The sequence below is a fragment of the Heteronotia binoei genome, chromosome 20, assembly GCF_032191835.1.
Source record: "Heteronotia binoei isolate CCM8104 ecotype False Entrance Well chromosome 20, APGP_CSIRO_Hbin_v1, whole genome shotgun sequence".
Lineage (NCBI taxonomy): Eukaryota > Metazoa > Chordata > Lepidosauria > Squamata > Gekkonidae > Heteronotia > Heteronotia binoei.
Window position 1 is genome coordinate 18,940,187 of NC_083242.1, and position 25,930 is coordinate 18,966,116.

At 42.5% G+C, this 25,930-nt stretch overlaps 1 protein-coding gene across 2 annotated transcripts in view; it reads left to right on the plus strand.

The window, feature by feature from the left end:
• GSPT1 (G1 to S phase transition 1) overlaps window positions 1-25,930 on the plus strand; it is a 66,620-nt gene that overhangs the window by 15,820 nt on the left and 24,870 nt on the right. Inside the window, exons 2-8 of one of the 2 annotated variants that reach the window (XM_060260525.1) lie at window positions 16,431-16,478; window positions 17,044-17,085; window positions 17,789-18,016; window positions 20,333-20,366; window positions 20,567-20,644; window positions 22,314-22,494; window positions 24,216-24,370. In XM_060260525.1, the coding sequence (XP_060116508.1) occupies window positions 16,431-16,478; window positions 17,044-17,085; window positions 17,789-18,016; window positions 20,333-20,366; window positions 20,567-20,644; window positions 22,314-22,494; window positions 24,216-24,370 (766 nt within the window). The remainder of the gene's footprint in view (window positions 1-16,430; window positions 16,479-17,043; window positions 17,086-17,788; window positions 18,017-20,332; window positions 20,367-20,566; window positions 20,645-22,313; window positions 22,495-24,215; window positions 24,371-25,930) is intronic. The other variant, XM_060260526.1, reaches the window with a different exon arrangement.

Consider the following 25,930-nt stretch of genomic DNA (forward strand, 5'->3'; position numbering starts at 1 on the left):
ATCACAGACAGGAAATGCACATTTTACAGAGTAAACAGTTATCGGCCCAAAAATGAAAGTATTGCTGAACTACTGATTATTTCTAAAAGGGCATGCTCTTCTCTTCCCCATCCTAAACTCATCCACGTCTTTGGCTTCAGAGAAGCTTCTCTTTGAAATCCCACTATCCTAGTCCTTTCTCCTTCAGTTCTCTTGGCCTGCAAGGTGCTGCTAAAATTCCTGTTCTACCACCGCTAGCATACCAAAATAATGCTTTTGGGCAAAAGCAGAGTTTTGTCTGTGTGTGTGTTCTCAGCTCATTTGCCTTGAGGGTAATTACATGTTTGGAGTTCTGTCCTTGTCTTCCCCTGAATCTGTGTGAGGTTTAATTATTGCTAATTATTTACTTGGCAAAGCGGTGCTTAGAGAGAAGAAGAAAGGGTTATGCCAGTCCACTGTAAGCAGCTGAATTCATTTAGGTGCTGGTGAAACACTTTTAGGGGATGTTGTTATAAACGAGGTTCCAGGGTACCATCGAAGAAGCACAAGCAGGATTTGGTGAGCCCTCCTGCCGTACAATACCCACAATCTCATCATGGCTATCCTCCGTTTAATTCTACAGGAGTCTCTTATTTTTGCTAAATGCTTTGCTTTCCCACCCAACGCGCTATCGGAATTCTTCAAGGACTTTCCACACTTCTGCTATCCAGTAAGCAGAGTTTCATTTGAATTAGGATCGTGCATGAGAGCCCCTGAGCTTCGTGGTTGCCTGAGCTTAGCTAGTTACCTGGGGTAAGTCTTTCTCAGAGCATGTGTAGAATGCACTCCCCAGAACTAGCCCCACGCTTCTGAGTGCATGGGAAGATCTTGGAGAGTTGCAAGGTCTGTGCTACATGCTAATCATGGATGCTGAAGGTTTAACAGTGTACAGGAAGGTCAGCGTGTGAGTCAGAATAGTAGGTAACTTGAAATGTCTGTACGCTTCCCAGGCTTGCTTTTCTGGTTTTCCTATCACTGTGATCTTAAAAGAGTTGGAAAATTTTTAGGCACACTTGGAAAAAAAAGTCTCAGGCTGGTGCTTTGGCATTTGAATTTTGTTTAACCCCTGAGGCAGAATTAGTTCCAAGGGACTGGGGGGTGGATTCTCTCAGTGCTCTTCAAAAAGGGATTTGTGTTGCACCTGAGATACAGGGTGAGTTTATGCTCTTTTTTAAAAGTCTGTTTCCAGTTTGAAGCTTGACTTCCATCAAGTTCACCACCTCTTTGACTTGGCTTTTAATCCCAGCAGTGTGACGTTCTTTAGAGCCAGTCTGGAATGATGTGTTCCCAGCAATCGCCATTCTACATTATTCTCTGTAAATGTGAGTTCAGCGCAGCATTGCAGGAGCCACTACAGAATGACATTAAAGTCGTATGCTTCACTAATTAGAATTATAAATTAAATGTTTCATGTTTTGGAATGTAGGTTCCAGAGTGCAGGTATAAGCCAACAGATCTTTTCAATCCCATTGCCATAAACATGCGAATTAGCTTTTTTAGATGCATTTTGGTTACATAATACTTGGGATTATGTAGAGCAGGGAGGCCAAACTTGCTTAATGTATGAGCCTCAAGACATGAATGTCAGATGTTTGAGAGCTGGAAGAAAGGAAGGAAGGCAAATAGATGGGGGAGGGGTGAAAAGAAAGCAACTTTAGCTTTGTGTTCTCCAAGCTGCCGGCTGGCTTGGCTTGGAGAAGTGATTTAAAGAAACAAGTGTCTTCTCCAAGCCAGCCAATGGGGCGGTGGGGGCTTTGAGAGCCACACAATATGTGTGAAAGAGCCACATTGGCTCTGAGGCACAGTTTGGCCACCCCGATGTCGAGTGGGTTTTTCCCCCTTTAATATCCTTGCTGAAGATGGGAGTGTGTATGTGTAGTATTGTTGCCACCAAATGCACAGAACAAAACTGGAGAGAAAGATGACTTTCTCTCATCCAGGACCTTGGATGTCACTACTGGAACAGCAACATTGCAGTCAAGAAAAGAAGCACTAGATTTCCTTGTTTTTTCCAGGTGCGTCTGTTGGAAATGGTGTTTCTTAATTTATTATTCAAATTGCACAGTAATTTCCTGTTGCGCAGTAACCATTTGTGTCTTAGTTTGCCCAGAGAGCTTTACGGTATTTGGTCACTTGCAGATCAACATGGAAATGATTTCATGTTTTTGTTTATGAGAAGACAGCCTCGGAAAAGGGTTCACGGCTAGTAAAGGTAGTCTCCTGTGCAAGCACCTGAGTCGTTACTGACCCATGGGGTCGTCCGCAATTGTGTCACTCGTTGGTCCACATTAGTCTGTTGCTTACTTGAGATACCCCAGCATACTGGAAGAGAAGAGAACCAGTTCTCTTCCACCTTTACTGAGAGCCGCATTCCTGTGCGCTCTTGCTCCTGCTGCCCACAGTGGGATAGGCTTCTGAGTAAATATGTATCAGCTTGCACTCAGCGGTTTCCTCACCATGAAGGAGTGTTTGCTTGCCACAGGCGACCAAGCTCAGATTTACAGGCTACTCACGTGCCAGTGCATGTGCCAGAGTTTTCCTCTCTCAGACAGAAGAGTGGAAAACTCTTGCACGTTGTTGTTTCTCTCGCAGGCATTAGAACTCATGGAGGTTGTGTGGTAGTCACAGATTTTGCACAACAGAATACTTTGGGTTGCTAATGGGTTTGTCCCCCCCCCCCAATCCGATTCAGCAAAGCTATAGTAACAGTTTGAAAATGAGGGACGATTCTGTTAAGCCTTTTGAGTGTGTACCAGTTCTGGGCTTGCGGTGCTTGTATTTTCAATGGCGTGTGTCATCTCTAGCTTATTACGATGAATGATGTATGGTGTATCCTTGTATCAGAATTGAGTTGCTTGTGCATTCTTATAAGGCAGGACATTTAAAGCTCATCGAGGTGGATACAATTCTGACAAAGGGCAGTGAACTCCCCCCCCCCCCCCAAAAAAATTTTTTTCTCTTGGTGCAGCTCAAGAAAACCAGAGTTAATCTCTGCTGGGTGCAAATCTGCTTGGAACTAGGAAGCGGTTATAGGAAGAGAAGCCCAGTGGGGAAGGGATCAGGTCCCCCTGCTCATGCTGCCTGTTACATGCTCTTTGGGAAGAAGCAGTGGCTCAGGGGTAAAGTGTTTTGCTTGTTGCACAGAAGGTCCCAGGTTCAGTCCCCAGCATGTACAGTTGAAAGGTTCAGGTAGTAGGTTATGTGAAGGAGAAGACCCTGAAGAGCTGCCGCCAGTGGGAACAGATCATCTTGACTTCAAATTTAGTATAAGGCAATTTCATGTCTTTCCCTCCCCCTACACACACACTCCATGTAAAATTGACATCGTTCGTACTTGAAGGGCTGTCATCTAGAGGATGGTGTGGAATAGGACCAGAACCAATGGGTTGAAATTAAATCATAAGAACATAAGAGAAGCCATGTTAGATCAGGCCAATGGCCCATCCAGTCCAACACTCTGTGTCACACAGTGGCCAAAAAAAAATTATATATATATATATATATATATATATATACACACATACACACACACATATACACACTGTGCCTAATAGCCACTGATGGACCTCTGCTCCATATTTTTATTTAACCCCTTCTTGAAGGTGGCTATGCTTGTGGCCGCCACCACCTCCTGTGGCAGTGAATTTCACATGTTAATCACCCTTTGGGTGAAGAAGTACCTCCTTTTATCCATTCTAACCTGACTGCTCAGCAATTTCATCGAATGCCCACGGGTTCTTGTATTGTGAGAAAGGGAGAAAAGTACTTCTTTCTCTACTTTCTCCATACCATGCATTATCTTGTAAACCTCTATCATGTCACCCCGCAGTCGACGTTTCTCCAAGCTGAAGAGCCCCAAGCGTTTCAACCTTTCTTCATAGGGAAAGTGTTCCAGCCCTTTAATCATTCTAGTTGCCCTTTTCTGGACTTTCTCCAATGCTATAATATCCTTTTAGAGGTGCTGCAACCAGAACTGCACACAGTACTCCAAATGAGACCGCACTATCGATTTATACTGGGGCATTATGATACTGGCTGATTTGTTTTTAATTCCCTTTCTAATAATTCCCAGCATGGCGTTGGCCTTTTTTATTGCAAACGCACACTGTCTTGACATTTTCAGTGAGTTATCTGCCACGACCCCAAGATCTCTCTCTTGGTCAGTCTCTGCCAGTTCACACCCCATCAACTTGTATTTGTAGCTGGGATTCTTGGCCCCAATGTGCATTACTTTGCACTTGGCCACATTGAACTGCATCTGCCACATTGACGCCCACTCACCCAGCCTCAACAGATCCCTTTGGAGTTCCTCACAATCCTCTCTGGTTCTCACCACCCTGAACAATTTAGTGTCATCCGCAAACTTGGCCACTTCACTGCTCACTCCCAACTCTAAATCATTTATGAACAAATTAAAGAGCATGGGACCCAGTACCGAGCCCTGCGGCACCCCACTGCTTACCGTCCTCCACTGCGAAGACTGCCCATTTATACTGACTCTCTGCTTCCTATTACTCAGCCAGTTTTTGATCCACAAGAGGACCTGTCCTCCATGACTCTCAAGCTTCCTAAGGAGCCTTTGATGAGGAACTTTATCAAAAGCTTTCAGGAAGTCAAGGTAAACAACATCTATCGGGTCTCCTTTGTCCACATGTTTGTTCACCCCCTGAAAGAAATGTAATCCAAAAAGTTTATGGCTCAACATTAGGAAGAACTTCCTGACCGTTGGAGCAGTTCCTCAGTGGAATAGCGTTCCTTGGGAGGGCTCTCCTTCTTTGGAGGTTTTTAAACAGAGGCTAGAGAGCCATCTGACAGCGATGAAGATCCTGTGAATGTAGGGGGGTGTTTGTGAGTTTCCTGCATTGTGCGAGGGGGTTGGAGTAGATGACCCTGGAGATCCCATCCAACTCTATGATTTTATGACATGACCCACATTGGGTTGGGTGGCTGTCAGGTCTGTTCTGGACAACACTGTAGTACTTCCAAATCTCAAAATGCAACAGCCTCGTACTGAGTGAGACCATTTGTCCCCTCTTGGTGAACAGGATCTATTTTGGACTGGCAGGGACTCTCCAAGAACCCAGCCCTGCTTCCTCTTAATTGAAGATACCAGGGGTTTAAATTGGGCTTTTCTGCTTGCAGATCACATGCTCTAATGCTGAGTGATGATTGTGTCCACAGTGTGCAGAATTTATTTCAGGGATAGCAGCTGGGCTGTCGTCTTCAGTCTCAGTACCTTCTTCTTAAACTTTTTACAAAAAAACCACGCTATAGCTACTGTAAATATTCCCCCTCTATGCTGCTTGTTTGCATTGTTAGCAGACTAACATAGCACATATAATGTTATGCTTGCATATTGTATACATCAGGGGTGGCCAAACTGGCTCGGAAGCCACATGTGGCACTCTCACACACATTGTGTGGCTTTTGAAACCCTCACCACCCCATTGGCCTGCTTGGAGAAGGCATTTGTCTTTTTTTTTTTACAATTTAAATTTTTATTGAATTTTTTATCATCTTTTCACACATTAGAATTGTGCAAAAAATATAGCCATTTCCTCTTTACAAACATAAAAGAAACATAAACAACATGCAAACAACCAACTTGACAAAGATCAGTGTCTTACAGGATACATACTGCAGTTATCCCATAGCAAGTGAGAGAAAAACTTTTACTATACAAAGAATTATCCCTTCCTTAGCTCCTAGGCTAAGTATTACATGAAATTCCATTGTAGAGTTAATAAATCATAATATTCAAATATTTAGAAGGTATTTTTCCAACATTCGTCTCATTATTTATATATTCAAGGAAAAGGAACCACTTTTCAAGGAACCAATCCTCAGCTTTAGCATTTTCTTGCAACAGTGTATTAGTAGCTAGCTTATAATGAATTAATATATCCCAAACTTTGTTGAAACAACAATTTAACTTAGGCACATTCAGTTTTTTCCAGCAACTGGCAATAACTATTTTTCCTGCTAACAATAACAGAGATAGTAGCTCTTTTTTCAACACAGACAAATCAGCATTTGGCCAAAAATTTAATAAAACAGTCAGGTGTAGATGGAATTGTAATCCCTGTTATTTCTGTTATTTTCTCCAGAACTTCTTTCCAGAAAACTTTGATCTCTGGGCACTCCCACCAACAATGAATAAATGTGCCCGATTGACCACAACCTTTCCAGCAATTTGGGGTTTCTTTCGCTTTTCCTTTAAAGAGCCTATAGGGAGTCATATACCATCTTGCGAAGATTTTGTAGTTTTGTAACTAAAAATAATAAGATTTGGATTTAAATAAAGGTGATACCCAAATTTGTTCCCATTAGTCCTCATTTATTGTGGTGTGACAATCTTTTTGCCAGGCATTTTGCTGGGTTGACGTACTTGACCACACTGATTGATTTAAAAGGGTATAGATAATGGAGATTACACCCCTAACCGAAGTACTGCTTTTGTTGAATAATTTTTCCAGAGGATTGAGAGCTCTATTGGCCATGTCTATTGGAATAATTTGATGCAAAGCATGGTGAACTTGGGTATATTGGTACCAAGGGATAGAAATTTTGAATTTGTCCTCCAACGGACTGTGGGTACTCAGTTTGCCATTAGTAGTGACATCTATCAGTTTGAAAATATTGTTATCCCTCCACACTTTAAAGTGATTTATATTCTGACCTGGGGGAAACCACGATTGTCCCAAGAATGCTATCAGTGGTGAGGAGGCAGGAGAGAGAGTATTTCTCCATTGATTCCATAGTTGCAGTGTGTGTTTAAGAAACGGATTAGACAAAACATACTCCCTTCTGTCAGATTTAGAGTTCCAAATAAATTCCTGTAATAATACATTAGGTAGATCATTTTTTTCAATTTGTACCCAAACTGGAGTTTCATAAGGGGAAGCGTATAGCACAATATGTCTTAGTTGTGCTGCTATAAAATATTTATCTATCATGGGGATGGCCAGTCCACCCATTTTTCAAGGTTTCACTAAAAATGAAAAGGCAATTCTTGGTCTCCGATTGTTCCATAAAAAGGAAGTCCAGAGTGATTGCCAATTTGCTAGATCTTTTTGTGGGACAGGTATAGGGAGATTTTGAAATAAAAAAGAAGACGAGGAAGAAGAAAGGATTTAATAAGATCTATTTTTTTCTAAGATATAGAAGTTCAATTTAGACCACTCCCCTAGTGTCTGAGTCATAGCTTTACTTACCGGTCCGTAATTAACCTTATACAAATCCAATAAATTCAGCGGAAATAATATACCTAGATGTCTCCACGTTTTTGCAACCCATTTAAAGGGTAATGCAGACTTAATAGTCTCTTGCATCTTCTGAGGAATATTGATCGGGTATATTTCTGATTTATTAAAGTTGATTGAAAAGCCTGAGTATTTACTAAATTCGTTTATTTTATCTTTAAGAGACATTAATGAATTAAAAGGGTTACTAAGATAAAACACCATATAATCTGCAAATAGACTGGCTTTATAAACAACATTATTAATTGAGATACCCGAGACTTCTGAAGTATTCCGGATTGCATAGGCGAAGGGTTCAATTGTTAGGGCAAATAATAGTGGGGATAGTGGACAGCCCTGACGGGTACCTCTACCAAGATGTAATTCATCTGATCTATAAAAATTAGTATTGATTTGTGTGGAAGGGGAACTATAAATGGCAAAAATAGACTTCAAAAAACGTTATCCAAAATTCATAAAACTGAGTAATTTTTTTTAAGTAATTTACTTCCACCTTGTCAAATGCCTTTTCCACGTCTAAAGACATAATTAATGATGGTACTTCTGAAGATTTTGCTAGGTGAATCAGATTCAGTGATTTTCAAATATTGTCTGTAATAGTACGACCTGGCATGAAGCCGGCCTGGTCTGGGTGTATATAATGGGTGATAATCTGTTTCAGTCGCTTTTCAAGTAAAGAAGAAAAAAATTTAAAATCATAATTCAAAATCGAAATAGGGCGGTAGGAGGCAGGATTAAGTTTGTCTTTTCCTTGTTTATGAATTACTATCATGATTCCAACCAGCTTGGGGGAAGGCACCCCTCTTCCATGACTGAATTACAGGTGTCCAATAGCGGTGTTAACAAAGAGGATTTAAAGTGTCTATAAAATTCTATCAGGAACCCATCCCTTTTCATAGCCTTATTCTTAATTTTTGAAATCACTGAGGTTAACTCAGTCAAAATAAAAGGTCTGTCCAAAAAAGATGCATTCTCTTCTGAAAGGATAACTTTAAAATCAATGGAATTTAAATAATTTTCAATTTGGTGTGGGTCTGGATTATTAGATTCATAAAGTTTTGTATAGAAATTAAAAAAGGTTTCAGAGATCTTTTTAGAAGATGAATGCACTACTCCCTGGGGTGTTCTAATTGTATGTACCATATTTTGGAGTCTTTTCTGGGTTGCACAATATTTCAAAAGTCTAATTGATTTAGAGGTTTTAGTTACATATCTTTGTTTGAGATATAAAAGGTTTTTTTGAATAGCAGAAGATTCTAACAATTCTAGTTGTTTTCTGACCTGATTTAATTTTCTCAGTTTTTTTACCACCGTACTTAGAATGTTTGGCCTGTAAGACGGCAATACGGTTATTTAGATCCTCTGTGGATTTCCTTTTGGCTTTATTACTGGCCGAGGCAACAGAGATGAGATTGCCTCGCATCACCGCTTTAAAGGCATCCCATACATAAGCCTGAGACACCCCACATTGAGCATTTAAAGAAAAGTATGATTGAATTTGTTCTTCTAACTTTTTGCTTATTGCCTCACTTGAAAATAGTAGTTTGTTGAGGGACCAATTCAGGCCTTTTCCATCTGGCTGTTGAGCAAGCAGGTCACATTGCACCAAGGAGTGATCTGAAATACTACGTACCTCAATTGTAGCATTTTCAATCAAATTGATCAATGATGGAGAAACTAGTAAATAATTGATTCTAGAATAAGAATTATGAACATTAGAAAAAAAGGTATAATCTTTGCTTTTAGGATTCAAAGTTCGCCTCACGTCAATCAGATTACAAGAGTTGAAAACTGAATTTAGTTCTGTAAGAGACGATGAGATTCCTTTTGGTATATTTTGATTTATCTAAAGTCAGATCTGCCACAAAATTTAGGTCTCCTCCCACAAGAACATTGCCCTGTTGGAAAGATTGCAATTCCATGAATGTTTCCCTAAGAAAATTTAGTTCTCCACTATTAGGTGCATAAATTGAGGCAATTGTGGTACTGACTCCATCAAGCTCTCCTTTTACAAATTAAAAATCTGCCCTTCAGGTCTTTTTTAGTTTGCTGACAGACAAAGGGAGTATGTTTTGAGATCAAAATGGCTACCCCCTAGCTTTGGAGGAGCCAGAGGCTTGGTACGATTGAGAGAACCAACGAGATTTAAGTATGTTTGGAACTGTAGCCTTTAGATGCTGTGGAGAAACGCCATCTTGGTTAATGTTGGTGCTTGGTTGGAGGGGAACATGAAACTACTAGGCGGGCTGTGTGGCCTAGCCTTCCCTTCACTCCCCCCCTCCCTTCCGGAGTTAAACCATCAACTCTAGGGGGGAAAGCCTCCTAGAGGGGCAGGAAGTTCTTTAGCCTTCCCCTCATTCCCTCCTCCCTTCTGGAGATAAACCAGCAACTCTACGGGGAAAGCCTCCTAGAGGGGCAGGAAGGTCTTTTGGGTTTTTTATTTGAATTAGGCAGGAAAAGGCCAGTTTGCAGCTGGCCCTCAAAGAGAGAGGTTGTGAGTCTGTGGGCTCCTGACTGTGGGAGAGGCCTACTCAAGAGGAGGAGGACCCCAGGCAGTCAGACCGAGTAAGTAATTCACAAGGTAGACCAAGTTTACACCAGGGACAAGAGGATGCGTTTAAATCCACCTTTTATTTGCCCTTCTTGTTGCTGATCAGGTGCTGTGCTAAACTGTTACATGTAACTGTTTTTGTTTTTATTTTTCTTTCTCTTCTTATTAAACATTTTTTTACTGTTTTGAATGCTGGTAGTCAAACTCTGTACCACATAGATCCCCAACCGCGTTAGACCATGTTGCTTTATGAAGGGGGCCCCGGGGAGGGGGGAAGGCATGCAGTTGGATAAGGTGCCAGTCCTCCAGGGGTTCCCCGAAGAAGTGCTGTGGTCTCTGTGATACCCAAGTACAGGGTGGCAGAGGACCTTGAGGCCTGGCCTCAGAGCCGGAGAGGGGGATTGGGAGTCCTGTTCCTCTCAATCTGAACCCCTAGACTGAGCAGGTGGTGGCAGCAAGCCCAAGTGGCCGGAGGAGAAATAGCTCCCTCCAGGAGTTGGTGACTCAATAGGGAGTTGGCGGGACCGGGTCTGAAGGCAGAATCGGGCCGGTTCCGTCACAGATGCGTTTCCTGAAGACACACTATATTGAGTTTACCTTTTTCAAGATAGTTGGCAATCCTTCTACGTTTGGGGTTTTTAAAACCTCTACAATTCCACGAGGCAAACTTTAGATTGCGTGACATAGTGTTATTGATGTTACTTTAAAGGTTTAGAAAGAGCTACGAAACTGGACAAACAAGTTGATTTACAATTTGTATCCCACTTCACTCTTCAGTTACCAGCACTTAAAACTAGTGGTGGTCTTAAAACCAAAACTAAGTAGAATACCTAACACAAACACCCCAATTGGGGAACCAGTATTACCAGTCCTCCTATCTCTAAGAGGAAAAGGGAGAAATATACTTGGTACTCCCTTGCAGTGAAACTTAACACACCTTTAGGGGAGCTATGTTGTTGCAAAACACAGTTAATAATTGAACAACCCAAACATTCCCCCCATAATTAAAGATAGAAAATATACCAGGCTCTTAGCAGAAAGACTTAATCCTGCTCAACTAGGAGATATAAAGTATTAACATGTTTAGTAGTTAAACGCATATCAAGCGTATTCTAGTAACCCCTATAATATATCTTAACAATATCCAATGTAATTAAAAACATATATAAAGAGATGTATACTATACTAACTGGGTTATTTCTTATAAGAATTCTTATTAACATTTGATTTCCCCATAGGCGATTAAAGCTCAAAAACTTAATCCATTCATTGTAATTAATATATTTACATGCACACTTAATTATTACATTTCATTACTAATAAGTCTAGCTATATTTAAAAATATAAGCATTCATACCAACAGTACTCTCTCTAATTTTCACTCATACATCCCTACCATTCATACCCCATTCACCATCACTATACAATCATTCAAAAACATTCATCAGCACTTACATTCCCCCTGTCAGACATATCTCATCAATTTTATTACTCTCATTCTTCTTCTAGATTAAAGTTACTTAGACCTTTCATTTATCACCTCAGTTATTTAAAATCACTCACTTACTAGACTTCAGTCATGCCTAATAACGAATCACATTCATTCAGTCACTCCTCTTCAGTTTCATATCAGTCACATCGTCACCCCCGCCCATACTTCCCGATTTAAAAGACAATTTAATATCAAGCATTTTCTATTCAACAGTTATGCTATCTAGTGATCAGTAATTCTACTAAACAGTTATACTAAACCATCTCTCTCTATCAGAGGCTGAGAAAAAACGAAGCTCCAGAACAAACAAGAAGCTTAAGAAATTTTGAATCACAGAAGCCCGCCAAAAGTTTTTCCAGTTGAAGCAACGGCTTGGGACTGGAAAAAAGTTTCAAAAGGACATCTAACAATGTTAATAGAACAACTTATTTAAACTCCTTTTTATTAGGCTGTAGAGTCTTCAGATGGTGGGTTAGCTTTAAGTATTTTTTCTTCTTCCGTGGGTGTTAATTCTAGCGATAGTGCCTTGAGTAAAGCTCTGCCTGAGTCAATGTCAGCCGCGTTATGCAGGTAGCCATTTTTATACACCAAGATGTCCAACGTAGGGCTCCATCTAAATCTAATGTTTGCAGCATGCAGTTTGGAAACAAAAGATCGTAGCTTCCTGCGCTTTTCTAGTATTTCAGGAGGTAGGTCTAAAAGAGCCAGAATTATTTTCCCTTTGTAGATCAGGGCCCCATTCATTCTCACTTCTTTTAAAATGAAATCCCGTGCTTTGGGGAGGACAAAATGAACTAGCACGTCTCTAGGTCTCCCTCTCCTTGCCGACCCCATTGCTCCCAGTCTTTGCGCCTTGGCTATAGACAACGTGCTTCCCGCTTCCTTCAGTGCTGATTTCAGCCAGTTTGATATAAAAGTGGCCAAATCAGTAGACTCCTCACCCTCTTCCAGGCCCCGAAATTTTAAGTTTGAGGTTCTAAAACGATTTTTTAGTATTAGAATTATATTTTCTAGAATAGCCTCCTTTCTTTTAAGAGATTTCACCTCGTCTTGCAGCACAATGGCCACTTCAGCCATTTGCTCCGCCACTTTTGTAGTAACAGTGAGCTCTTCTGACATCTCCTGTACTTTGGACTGGATGGGCTTAAGGAAAGAGTCTAAAGATTCATTAAAGAAGCGATGGAAGCAGAAGCAGACACTTTCAGGAGATTTAGATCTCTCTTAGTTAACGGAGCGTCCTCATCCTCTGCACTGGGGCTTGGAGGGTTAGTATTATTTGCCGCCGTATTTAGTACCGATCTGGTTATAGGCCTACTAACTTCTTCCAAAACATCCGCTTTGAAGAAGTCTAGAACAGACTTTTTTCCTTTCTGAGTAGTCTTCTTTTTAGTTCTGTTATGCTGTCCTATCGAAAGCAGAGTTTTCTAAGATGCCTGGTGACGTTATATTAGACGAAATAGGGGGAATTTTCAGGAGCTCGATCAGAATGCATCCCCCATGCTCAAGCGACGCTCCGCCCCCCGCATTTGTCTCTTTAAATCGCTTCACCCAGCCAGCTGGTGACGGGGAATGCATTTAAAGTTAAACTTGCTTTCTTTCCACCTCTCCCTCCCTCCCTCCTCCCTTCATCTATTTTCCTTCCTTCCTTCCTGTATTGTGGATCTCAAACATCTGACATCCATGCCTTGCGGCTCTCAAACATCTGATTTTATTCTGTGTGGCTCTTACATTAAGCAAGTTTGGCCACCCCGGTATACATAGAAAATCTCCAAAGTCTTGGTTCGAAAGTGGGAGTGTTTAATACAGAATAATTCCAACTCCTTTCAAATCTAGGTCAGACAGTGTAGGGGTTACTGAGTCAAAGGAGGAGATGGCGGGCAGGAAGGGTTGCATCAGTGCCTAGTTCTCCTGGCCCTTTCTTACACGCCCAGGGAAATGCTGATTGCTACTTTGAGGGCGGGAAGGGATTTCCTCCAGGTGAGTTTGGGCAGGGATCCTGGAGGGTTTTTTGCCATCTTCTGGGCATGGAGGAGGAGGAGGGAGTCACTGGGAGTGTGGGGAGGGGAAGGTATTTGTGAATTTCTGTGCAGGGGGTAGGATTCGATGACCCTGGAGGTCCCTTTCCAACTCTGTAATTCTAAGTAAATGATGATAGCAAAGTATGTCTGAAGTTACATAAGCAGTGAGAACAAGCGGGGCCAGTAAGAGCAAGACATAACTGGAGGGCTCGAGGAAGTTGAGCATGTGGCACTTTTGGAAGTATTCGGTTAGGTAAGGATGAGATTGGCTCTGTTGTGATTCATGCTGAAAGAATGACTGATGCAAATGGAAATGAGCACTTCAGAAACTGGAGTGAAGCTTAAAGTGCTTCTTGAATATCCAGGAAGCTAGATCATTTTTATTCGAGAACATGGAAGAAGTTAATGTGCAGAACTGCCAATCAAATAGGCCTCTCAGTTAACACACTTTGCTTGGAAGGTCAGCTGACAGTTATGTATCAAGGTATTTAAAAAACTTCTCAGGTCATTGCTGTATTTCATTACAATATGCAGTATGTGCTAGAACAGAAGGTGTAGGGGCCATGGGGGAATCTAAAGACTATACAGAATCAGAATTACTTTTATCCAGTAGGTGGTCAAACTTGCTTAATGTAAGAGCTACACAGAATAAACATTGAGAGCCACAAGGCATGAATGTCAGATGTTTGAAGGAAGGCTGGCAGGCAGGCAGATAGATGGGGTGGGGAAGAGATGGAAAGAAAGCAACTTTAACTTTAAATGCATTCTCCAAGCCAGGTGGAGTGGGGAGGGGGCTTTGAGAGCCACACAATATGTGTGAAAGAGCCACAGTTTGGCCACCCCTGACTTAGAGCATGTACAAACCTACAAAGCAAGCCTTTCCCCTCTCACTTCTCCAGCTTATTCCATCTCAGCAGTGGTCAGAGGGGCAGTTCTTTCCACCAAAGGGATAGCTCTGTGCATTTCCACCCTGTTCTCTTATGGTCATGCAGGCCATATTTTTACAATCTGTCAACTAATCTCAATGCTTGGGAGGGTTTGGCCTGTACATCAACGCCTTCCTGTTTGGTCCAGGTAGACACTGATGTGTTTGACCTGATTTGCTCTGCTGTCACCTGACATGTCTTATTACCACGCTGAAGCGGATGTTGTCTCCTCTCCGTGTCCAGCTCTGCCTGACCTGTATTCACCCTGCCTTACTTGCTTAGGATATTGGTGTCCTGCCAGTGTTGCTTGCAGGACTTTGTTTGAGCCCAAAATGCTAGCACAACTGGGGCAAACGACTGAGAGCCCAGTTCCTGAGGTACTTAAGGGCCAGCTGGAAGTTTATTTTACAAATATGCTGTATTGTCATCCAGTTAACTGGATGAGCAGGATACGCAGCCAAACATCTGTTGCCTCCAGCACCAAACCCAAACTAATATTTTTTTTCAATATAAGAAGCCAGCTTAAGAGCATTTGTATCAAAAGTATTTGCCATACAGAAACGGTTTTCTGGCATATGGAATTAGCTTTCCAGCTCAGGAGCCGAAGTCTACTATTAATTGTGCAGGGTTGTTTTCTGAGACTGTTTCTCAAAAGTGAAGGTTCTGAACCGAATAAATAAATGGAGAGTAAGATGTTGATCTTCTTTAATTAGTACATTGCAAGTATTCAGGTTGGAATGCAGAGGTTGGATAAAAGGTTTCAAATTCCTAGTTGCTGGGATGAATTTGCAGAGCCTCAGAAACCGTGTCTGCTAGAAGATTACCTTTTTGCTACTTGTGCACTAATATTTGTTAGTGACACTTGTGCACTAACACCTTTCATTGTACTTGACTGTCTTTAATTTGCATATTGATATAAATGTAGGGAATTTTGCATTGGACACTGCATACAAGGTTACTTTTTCACAGGTGATAAATAGGGCTACCTCTGCCTCCCCCCCTCAAAAACCCGCCTCAGTTGGTAAGGATTCCAGATACTGTAAAAGGTAAAGGTAGTCCCCTGTGTGCTTAAGCACCAGTCGTTTCCAACTCTGGGGTGACGTTGCTTTCACACGTTTTCACGGCAGACTTTTTACGGGGTGGTTTGCCATTGCCTTCCCCAGTCATCTACACTTTCCCCCCAGCAAGCTGGGTCCTCATTTTACCGACCTCAGAAGGATGGAAGACTGAGTCAACCTGGAGCCAGCTACCTGAACCCAGCTTCCGCTGGGATCAAACTCAGGTCATGAGCAGAGCGCTCCGACTGCAGTGCTGCAGCTTTACCACTCTGCACCACGGTGCTCTATTCTAGATACTGGCCCCACACCTAAACAGATGTTTTCAGAGTTTTTTTACAAATGGGATTTTGATATCTACAGTCTTCAAAAATTCAAGGAACAGAACAAGGAGGGTTCAGTCAAACCAAAGCTCTGAAACTCTTCCCCCCCCCCCCCCCCCCGTTCTGTTACAATCCTCAAACAATTCAAGACTTTTTTGTTTTGTTTGCGATTGACCAATTTCACACTCAGCACTTGCCTCTTTTCTGCACAGGGCCCCTCACGGTGGCTCTTTCCCTGGATCCTGCACCGGCATCTCTGGAGCTGGGCTGCTTGTTCCCTGCCCAGCACAAACTCGAGAGCCGAGAACAAGACCGGGACAAAGTTTAACGCAGTGATCCTTTCTTCGTGCCCATGTGTTTTAGCTCTGGTTTATGGGTGCTCTAAAAAGTACGGGAAATAAAATATTTTATCAAATGAGGAAAAAGCAAATAGCGTTGGCATGAGAAAAGTAATATAAAAATAGATGAGAGAGGAGTTAAAACAGAGAAAGGAATAGAGAAAGATTGATAAAGCTCTGGTTTTCATGGTGTGTTCCCCCCCCCCCTTGGTTTTAATACTTTTAAGATGTGGTTTTATTTATGTTTTTATTTGTTAGCTGCCCTGGTGGCTCTTATCAGGACAGAAAATCTTATTAAATAAAAATAAGTAAGCGATAAGGGGAGAACACCCCTAGAAACCTTTGCTCGTTTTTTACCTTCTGTATATGGATATTTCAGTTCTTGAATTTGCATCTCGGTCGTAAACGGTATTTGTTTCATTGTTGACTCTCTTAATTTGTTTTAAGGGGCAACTGCGGAATCTTCGCAAGAGGAACAGCCCTCATCTTGTGACGGTAATATATTTTGTTGGGGAAATCTGATGTTGTGCTAATTGTGTGAAACATGGCATTAGTAAAAGGGTGCTAAATGGGAGAGCCAGTTTGGTGTCATGGTGAAGCGTGCAGACTCTTATCTGGGAGAACCGGGTTTGATTCCCCACTCTTCCACTTGCAGCTGCTGGCATGGCCTTGGGTCAGCCATAGCTCTGGCAGAGGTTGTCCTTGAAAGGGCAGCTGCTGTGAGAGCTCTCTCAGCCCCACCCACCTCACAGGGTTTCTGTTGTGGGGGAGGAAGGTAAAGGAGATTGTGAGTCATTCTGAGATTAGGATTGGAGGGCAGGATATAAATCCAATATCATCTTCTCATCTTCTTCTAAACGTATCATCTGCTGTGAAGGACTGTTTAACTGGGACAACTGAATTCCTGTTAAATGTGTGATGTGTATACTGGCTATGCTTGATTTTATGTCTAACCTAAGTTCAATTCTGACTTACCTTGTCTATCCAGATCTTTTTCTGTGTTTTGTTCTACGCCATTGAAGGTTTGGAATTGAAATGCAATGTGCTTCTGTTTCTTTAGGACTGAACACTGCCGTCAGTATGGAAATCTCTGAACCAGTCGGTAAGAGAAATTAGGCAATGTGGCAAGAAATTTGTTTGGCTAGCCACTGGACATGTCCTAATATATGTGTAATCAAAAAGCTTCCTAATTGGGAGCTCCGCAGTTTTGTTTCGACAGAAGGACAAGCAGCTGTTTTGTACACAAGTAAAACACTTATTGACTGGACACTGAAGAATGTTTGCATGAAATTCTGTAACCCATTTCAGAATTCTCAGGAATGTTGTTGTTTTTAAATTGTAAGCAGCTCACCTCCTATCTAGAGAGGCTGGTTTCCACAGGCCATTGGAATCTGAATAACTAAATATTTGTCCTTCAAAAGAACAGCTGTTCAGTAGCTGTCAGAAAACAACTTGAGCTTTTTCTTGCATTTCTCCCTTTTCTGAAAGTCTACAATGTTGAGGGGGCTTTCCACACGTCTTTCCTTCCAACAACAGCAAAAATGCTGCTGGGCCGAAATAGCCTGCTAATACCCTTGAATCATAGTTGGATTGCTGCTTTGCAAACAGTACCCAAGTTAGAACACAACTTTAAATAGCAAAGTGCCTGAAGTCGAACAAAATCAGAAAAACTGGGAATTGCAGCATTTAAGTGTTGTAGAAGTAAAAACACCCCCAGTTTTCAGGTCCTGATGTATTTTTCAGGGGAGGGAACATAAAAGCTTTGCCTTTTCTTTAAACAAGTGCTTTTTAATATTGACTTCCAGTAGAAAATGGAGAGACCGAAATGTCCCCAGAAGATTCATGGGACCACAAAGAAGAAGCCCTTGAGCCTGAACTAGGAGGGGGACCTTCTGGAGATGCAGGACCTATTGAGGAGGGTACCCAGGAGATGATGGAAGAGGAGGAGGAGATACCGAAGCCCAAATCCATGGTAGCACCACCAGGTGCTCCCAAAAAAGAACATGTAAATGTAGTATTCATTGGACATGTAGGTAAGTCGGAGGTAGCTACAGGGAACGGAGTGGACATTCTGATCATGAAAGGAGGCTTCTTCAGCGCTTCCTTGGTGTCGTTATTACGAAACTAAAGGCACAACTCCATGAGAGAGTGAGTGTTGCACATGCAGAGTATTGGGAGCATCTTGACAGAGAGAGCAGGCACCTACCTCTTCCCCACCACCACTGCCATCATACAGACTGACTTATTTATTCAGCTTATATCCCGCCTTCCCCACCGAAGCTGGCTCAGGGCAGCTTACATTCAGAGTAATAAAGACCAGTATCGATATAAACTGTAGACATGAAAATATAAAAATACATAATGAATAAAAACATAAAACTATTATCAGGTGCTATTGCAATCTTAAAATACAATATATTAATGTGTTGGCAATGGTGACTGGCTGCCAATTCAGTCCATGTTAAGTGTTGTTATTTGGCTGTTACTACTGGATGTCCTATTGAGAGAAAGGTCCTAAGTTCACGATTGTGCGTTTGAGGTGGGCCAGATAGTATGAGGGGAGGAGAAGTTTAATCCTCCTCCAGACACTTATTTGCTGATCCCAAATAGCCCCGGGGAGCCATTATGTACCTCAGTGGCAAGCAAGCATGTGCCAACAGGCCAGACCACAGCTCCCCAGAGTCATTTTGTGTCAGGCGAGTGGCACATGAGAGAATACTCTTATGCCTTGTTCCTGACCCAAATTTGGTACCTCGTGTGGCCAGTTTTGAGATTACAGAAAACCTTCAGAGCTCCTGTTTTCGGAATTCCCATTGTCTCATGTAGTTGAGCCCAGATTAACCTGAGTCGCAAATGTTCTTTACCTACCGATTGGCAGAGGTTTGGGGAATCCAGTAAGCTCCTTAACCTCACTGGTTGCAGTGGATGTGCCTGCTTTGTAAGAGTGTGTGAATGAGATGGACTTTTTGCCGCTCAGCCGAAGGCTGCTGAGCCTGCCAGAAGCTTTCTCAGAAGCCCTTTGCTGTGAAGTTTTCTATCTTGGATGGCAATAAATCCCTGTAAACTATTTTTCTTTAAAAGGGTTTTTTACATGCTTTTAAGCAGTGTGTCTTGTGAGCCGCTTTGAAGCAAAGTAGGAAAAGTCGGGGTTTACTACTTTTACGCTGCTGAGCAATACCATCTGTAGGACCACAAACAGATAAACAGAAGAACGGAGACATCAATATAATCTGGTCTGCCTGTGTTAAAAAAAAAAATTCCATAGCACCAAATATCTAGCTTTAAATTGTTTGTATATGTTTTTATTGTTTTGAAACTGTAATCCAAATTGTTTTTACCATGACTGTTAGCCGCCCAGAGTCTGCTTGCGGAGTGGGTGGCAAATAAATCCAGAGTAAATAAATAAATATGCAAAGTAAGGAGGTTGGGGTGATAAGATGGGGCCTTCTTCTCTCTTCCAAGAGGCATACAGTTGTGCCGTTTGTGATCCTTGAGAGGCGAAGTGGGGTGGGCCATGGCTTTAGAGTAGTTCTGGCTGCCCAAGTTTGATTTTGTGTACTTGACATTTCATATTATTTAAGGTGATTTTTTAAAAAAATCTGGTTGCTGGTCACCTAGAGAGACAGAATATAGAATGTTTAAATAAATGCATATTGAGCTTTTGGATGTTTAAAACTTGAGCTCTTCCATTTGATGGTTTCCATGATATCATTATTGGCTGTGCCTGAAATTTGAAGACTGAAGATAACATAAGAGAAGCCATGATGGATCAGGCCAACGGCCCATCCAGTCCAACACTTTGTGTCACAGTGGCCAATATATATATATACACACACACACACACACTGTGGCTAATAGCCACTGATGGACCTCTGCTCCATATTTTTATCCAATCCCCTCTTGAAGCTGGCTATGCTTGTAGCCACCACCACCTCCTGTGGCAGTGAATTCCACATGTTAATCACCCTTTGGGTGAAGAAGTACTTCCTTTTAAGATGACCAAGTCTGCTATTTTACTTTCTGCTTCGAATTATAGGCCCCCATGCCATGCCTTGCAAAAGCTGTTTTCTTTCCAAAATTGTTTTTGCTACTCAACAGTACAGAGAGAAGCGGGGGGGGGGGGCAAAACTTTTGTGGGCATGCAGGACAAGAGGTGCATTCCTTTGGATCTCGTGCTTTGTCCTGGAACAAAATAACCACTGTGGTCTTATTAAAAGTGGACTGAACAAAAGAGCATTCTGGGCCCTCTTGATGGCAACAAAAAAAAATTAAGTTTAGGCGAGTCAGAATGCTCACATCCATCTGCATTTCCTTACCTGATCTATCTTTGTCCAATTGTTTTTATTTAGATGCTGGCAAATCAACAATTGGAGGACAAATAATGTAAGCAGCCCTCTTTTAAAAATTATTAAAATTGCTTATAGTTATGAATATAAAGAGATCCTTACATCTCCGCAAGTTCTTGATTGCAGTAGTGGATAAGTGTGCGTACGGCTTAGCTCCCAAGGCTCGCTGCTGCTGCTTCTCTTTTTTGTAGGTAACCTCTTTATTACAAATTAATGTAACATATCTCTCTTTTCTAGGTACTTGACAGGCATGGTTGATAAGAGGACACTTGAAAAATACGAAAGAGAAGCAAAAGAGAAAAACAGGGAAACCTGGTATGAAGCTTGCTGTGTTTACTCTGGGATTTAGAGGGGTTTTCACTGGACTATGTGATTTCCTGCTCTCTCGCCGGTTTCCCATCTGAGGATCTCTGGCATAACACACACGGCTCAAATTCAGAGACCTATGACTGACTGCGGCTCACTTTCCTCTCCGATTACACATTTGGTGCTGCGGGTTCTTGCAGATGTACCACTGGGGGGATTGGAAATACATAGCTTGGATTAAAATGGAGGTGCTGATGCTCCACGGGCACGTCACCCCCTGTGTGGGAATAGATCTCCAAACAGGAGCCACAATTTCATGTGCCCAACCAGGGCTACTAAAGGCTTTTGAACATGCTAGGGGGGTGGTGTTTTCTTTCCTTCCAGGTCTTCTGCCATTGTAGTGATTGAAGATCTCAAGTTGGGAGATGGGGGCGTGCATGAAGTTCTGTCAAGTCTCTTCTGATTAGGGATGGGCACCGTCCTGAACACTGAGCCAAAGTCTGGCCTGGACTTTGCCCAGTTTGGGGCTTGCAAACCTTGCACCTTCCCTGAGCACTAACCCCAAGCTTTTCAGGCAGGCACAGGATCAAGCTGGGCATGACATCGACCTGCCCCTTCCGGGTGGCAGTGGGCCCCGCCCCTGGTGTGCCTGCATTTTTAGGAAGTTACACACTTCATGAAAATGCTGGCACGCCAGAGGTAGGGCCCGATGCCACACGGAAGCAGCAGGTGCATGTTGCTTTGGGGTAACACAGGAACACCAGGGGCTGGGCCTCATACTGCCTAAACTGGTTCTGTTCGGTCTGGGGTTCAAGTCCAGGGCTTGCTTGGCTCACAACCCCTGGACCAAACCAGGATTGTCCATCCCTACTTCTGACTTACAGTGATCCTGTAAATTAATAACCTCCCAAATGAAGAAGACGACCGCAGATTTATGCTCCACCCTTCTCTCTGAATCTCAGAGCGGTTTACAATCTCCTTTATCTTCTCCTCCCACAACAGACACCCTGTGAGGTGGGTGGGGCTGAGAGGGCTCTCACAGCAGCTGTCCTTTGAAGGACAGAGTCTCAGAACAGCCTACAATCTCCTTTACCTTCCTCCCCCACAACAGGCACCCTGTGAGGTGGGTGGGGCTGGAGAGCTCTCTCACAGCAGCTGCCCTTTCAAGGACAACCTCTGCCAGCTATGGCTGACCCAAGGCCATTCCAGCAGGTGCAAGTGGAGGAGTGGGGAATCAAACCCAGTTCTCCCAGAAAAGAGTCCACGCACTTAACCGCTACACCAAACTGGCTCCAGAGTGGATTGCTGCTCACCACCCTCTCTCAAATTCCAAAGGTGCTGGAATGGCCTTGGGTTAGCCATAGCTTCTCACAGAGTTGTACTTGAAAGGGCAGCTTCTGGGAGAGCTCTCTCAGCCCCACCCACCTCACAGGGTGTCTGTTGTGTGGGAGGGTGGAATGTAAAGGATATTGTGAGCCGCCGTGAGACTCTGAAATTCAGAGTGGAGGGCAGGATATCCATCCAGTGTCTTATTACTACTACTACATTGTAATATAGTATAATGAAATAACTATACAATTCACGGCCTGGTACTGGTCCAGGGATTGGGGACCCCTGATCTACAATATTGCTGTCACAAAGCAAGGATGCAATTCTGCATTCTGCTCTTTTGATGCAGGTACCTCTCCTGGGCCTTAGACACAAACCAGGAAGAGCGTGACAAAGGCAAAACTGTGGAAGTGGGCCGCGCCTATTTTGAAACAGAGAAGAAACACTTCACAATCCTAGATGCTCCCGGGCACAAGAGCTTTGTTCCAAATATGATTGGTGGTGCTTCTCAAGCCGACTTAGCTGTGCTGGTAAGAAGTCATTGAGTCCCTCTTATTTGTACTGAATATCTGCACATCTTTGTGGTAGTCTACATTTAACCAAGGGTGGAATTCTAGCAGGATCTTATTTGCATATTAGGCCACACACCCCTGATATAGCCAATCCTCCAAGAGCTTACAAAAAAGAGCCTTGTAAGCTCCTTCTAGAATTCCAGCCCTGCATTTAACCATATATTTTTATCCTTTCCTTTCCCTAAGAAGCTCAGAATAGCATACGTGGTTTCCCCTCATTTCCCCTTTTGTCCTTGCAGGGATCCTGTAAGGTAGATTTAGTCTGTGACTGGCCTAAGGTCACCCAGCAGGCTTCCGTGGCAGAGACTGAAGATTTATACCTGAATCTCCCCATTCGTCAGGGTGGGCATCCGTGTTGGTCTGAAGCAGTAGAACAAAGTCAGAGTCCAGGGGCACCTTTAAGACCAACAAAGTTTTATTCAAGGAATAAGCTTTTGTGTGCAGCCGCACACATAGAGGGTGGGCAGCAAGTTGGGATGCAAAATAATTCACTCATTTGCTAGGTGTATGGCTGCTATTTCTAATTCCATTTCATAGTCTGATGAAGTGTGATTGCACTTGTAAGCTCCCCTTGAATAAAAAACTTCATTGGTGCCACTGGACTCTGACCCCCCCCCCCCTTCCTCAGTCAGTCATTCAAAGCACTAGGCCAAGGGTAGCCAAACTTGCTCAGTGTAAGAGCTACATAGAATAAACATTAGATGTTTGAGAGCTGCAAGATGAAAATGTTAAATGTAGGAAGTAAGGAAATAGATGGGGAGAGAGGTGGAAAGAAAGCAACTTTAACTGTAAATTACTTCTCCTAGCCAGCCAACAGGGCAGTGGGTAAATAAAAAAAAACGCTGAGAGGCACCATAAATTTTAAACAACAAAACAGTGTAATGTAGAGGTCAGTGGTGTCCTGACAAAGCTTGCACGTAGAACTTCAGATAGACCAGAGCATGTAGCAAAAAAACATTCACAGAAGACAGTTCAAAAACAGTCTTTCCAAGGAGTAACAATATTCCAGTATTTCGTTTGTGGAACTAAAAGGAGCCCTTCCAAAGACGTCTGTTCTAGATATCAATACACTTCGTCTGTCTTTCTTCAGTTTGGAGGCTTATTTATTACTGAGACCCAGTCTTTACAATACATTCACAGAAGACCAACAAGGTTCAGAACATGTCTGTTAGATTTCTATGTGAGGCTCCTGAGCCAGAGTTTGGCCACGCTTGCTCTAGGGTATACTGGTCTACTAGTAGTAATGAGATGTTCTGAAATAATTTTTTTTGTTTGCGTTTTGTACATGCTTAGGAAATAGCTTTTGTAAGGATAAGTGGCAGCTGCATTCATGGTAACTTTTTCGCCAATGGTGCATTTTATTTATTGGTTATTGTTTTTACTGTTTAATTTTAATGTGGTATTTTAACTCTGTTTTATAGGTGTACATTGTTACTATTGTATGCTATGATCCACCTTGAGCCCGGTTATGGGAGAAGGAGGAATAGAAACCTACAAAATAAAATAAGTAACTGTCTTGAGATTAGCTGCCTCTTCAGATGTTCAACCCTCAGCTGGTCATAAGGCCTGCAGTCCAGGCACTGTTGCAGCGCCGCTCTTCATTTAATCTAAAGAAGCAGAATACGATGCTATGTCTTTGTTCATAAGCCTTATCTGATTCCATTTCTCTTCATACTTAGGTCATTTCTGCAAGGAAAGGAGAATTTGAAACCGGTTTTGAGAAGGGAGGACAAACAAGAGAACATGCCATGTTGGCCAAAACAGCCGGGGTAAAACACTTAATAGTTCTTATTAATAAAATGGACGATCCTACTGTGAACTGGAGCAACGAAAGGTGAGCATGAGATATTTCAGAAACAAAATGATCCATAAACGTAGCAGGTCTTCGGGCTTTCTGTGTACTGTATGATTCTTGAGTTTTCGTTTTCATTAGGATTGAACTTCTCGTTGTTGCACATTTGTGTGCCCTGTTGTTGTTGTAGTATGTGGGGATTAGATGTAACCGGGCCTGTGATTTCCAGACTTGGAACATAATACATGGCTATGTGCATGACTAGGTGCCTTCAAAAGTGAAGAGTTTGGCAGTTCCTTCACTCCTGATAATATGCAAGGGCTGCTGGTGCACATGCTGTCAGGTTTTTCCATTAATGTAGCCCCCTGGCACAGAGTGGTAAAGCTGCAGTATTGCAGTCCAAGCTCTCTGCTCACGACCCGAGTTCGATCCCAGTGGAAGCTGGGTTTAGGGAGCCGGCGCAGGTTGACTCAGCCTTCCATCCTTCCAAGGTCGGTAAAATGAGGGCCCAGCTTGCTGGGGAAAGTGTAGATGACTGGGGAAGGCAATGGCAAACCATCCCATAAAAAGTCTGCCATGAAAATGTTATGATGCAATGTCACCTCAGAGTCGGAAACAACTGGTGCTTGCACCTTTACCTTTTATTCATAAAACATCCAAGCCCCAGATCACATACCACTTGTCTGGGTCAGTGGCAGCACTGTGCATATGCTATCAAACTGGAGAAAAGGCCATTTGAAACTACAGAAAATTTCAGGGGGAGGGTCATGAACATACTACAGGGGGATAGATCCAAGTGGGCATCTGTGTTGGTCTGAAGCAGTAGAACAAAGCAGGAGTCAAGTGCACCTTTAAGACCAAGCGATTTTTATTCAGAACCTAAGCTTTCGTGTGCTCTCTTAAGCACACTACAGGAAGCAAAGTCACCACGTGCAGCAAAGAACACGGGCACGTTGTCTTCAAAAGAAATTACTGGCAAATGTTCTTGAGACTAAAAGAAGAGGAGACTGGATTTATATCTGGCCTCTGTCTCAGAGCAGTTTATAATCTTCCACTTTTCTGTAAGTCTCTGCTGCAGTGGGATGAATGCAGACTGTCATGAGCTCAAAAGCACCCCCTTGTCCAAAAAAACCCCAAATCCAACCTTGTTTATGTATGGGAAACTTCCATATCGTCACGCAGGGTGGCTTGTTCATAGGGTTAATGTGACCATTTTTATCATTGCGCCTTTCCTTTCCTCCGGGAAGCTTAGCGTAGTGTACATGGACCTCCCCCCCCCCCGCCCTTTTTTCAGTTTTCAAGAGTTGTATTGGTTTCAGAAAAAGGTGGAGGGATAGGAGTAGGGGAAAGAAAAGAATAAAAGCACGATACATCCTGACCTTATTTTGTATAAAATACTTCCAAAAAAACACAGGTATGATTCTACAATATTTTCTTTACATAAATTGTCCCATATTATATTTTGTCTAAGGCTATATATAATCCATTTTAAAATTATATAATTTTTTTGTTATAATCTAATAGTTTTGACAATTCCTGTAAAGGTGGATTTTATAATATAAAATGCAGGAAAAAAGCAAAAATAAATCAGTTCACACCAGA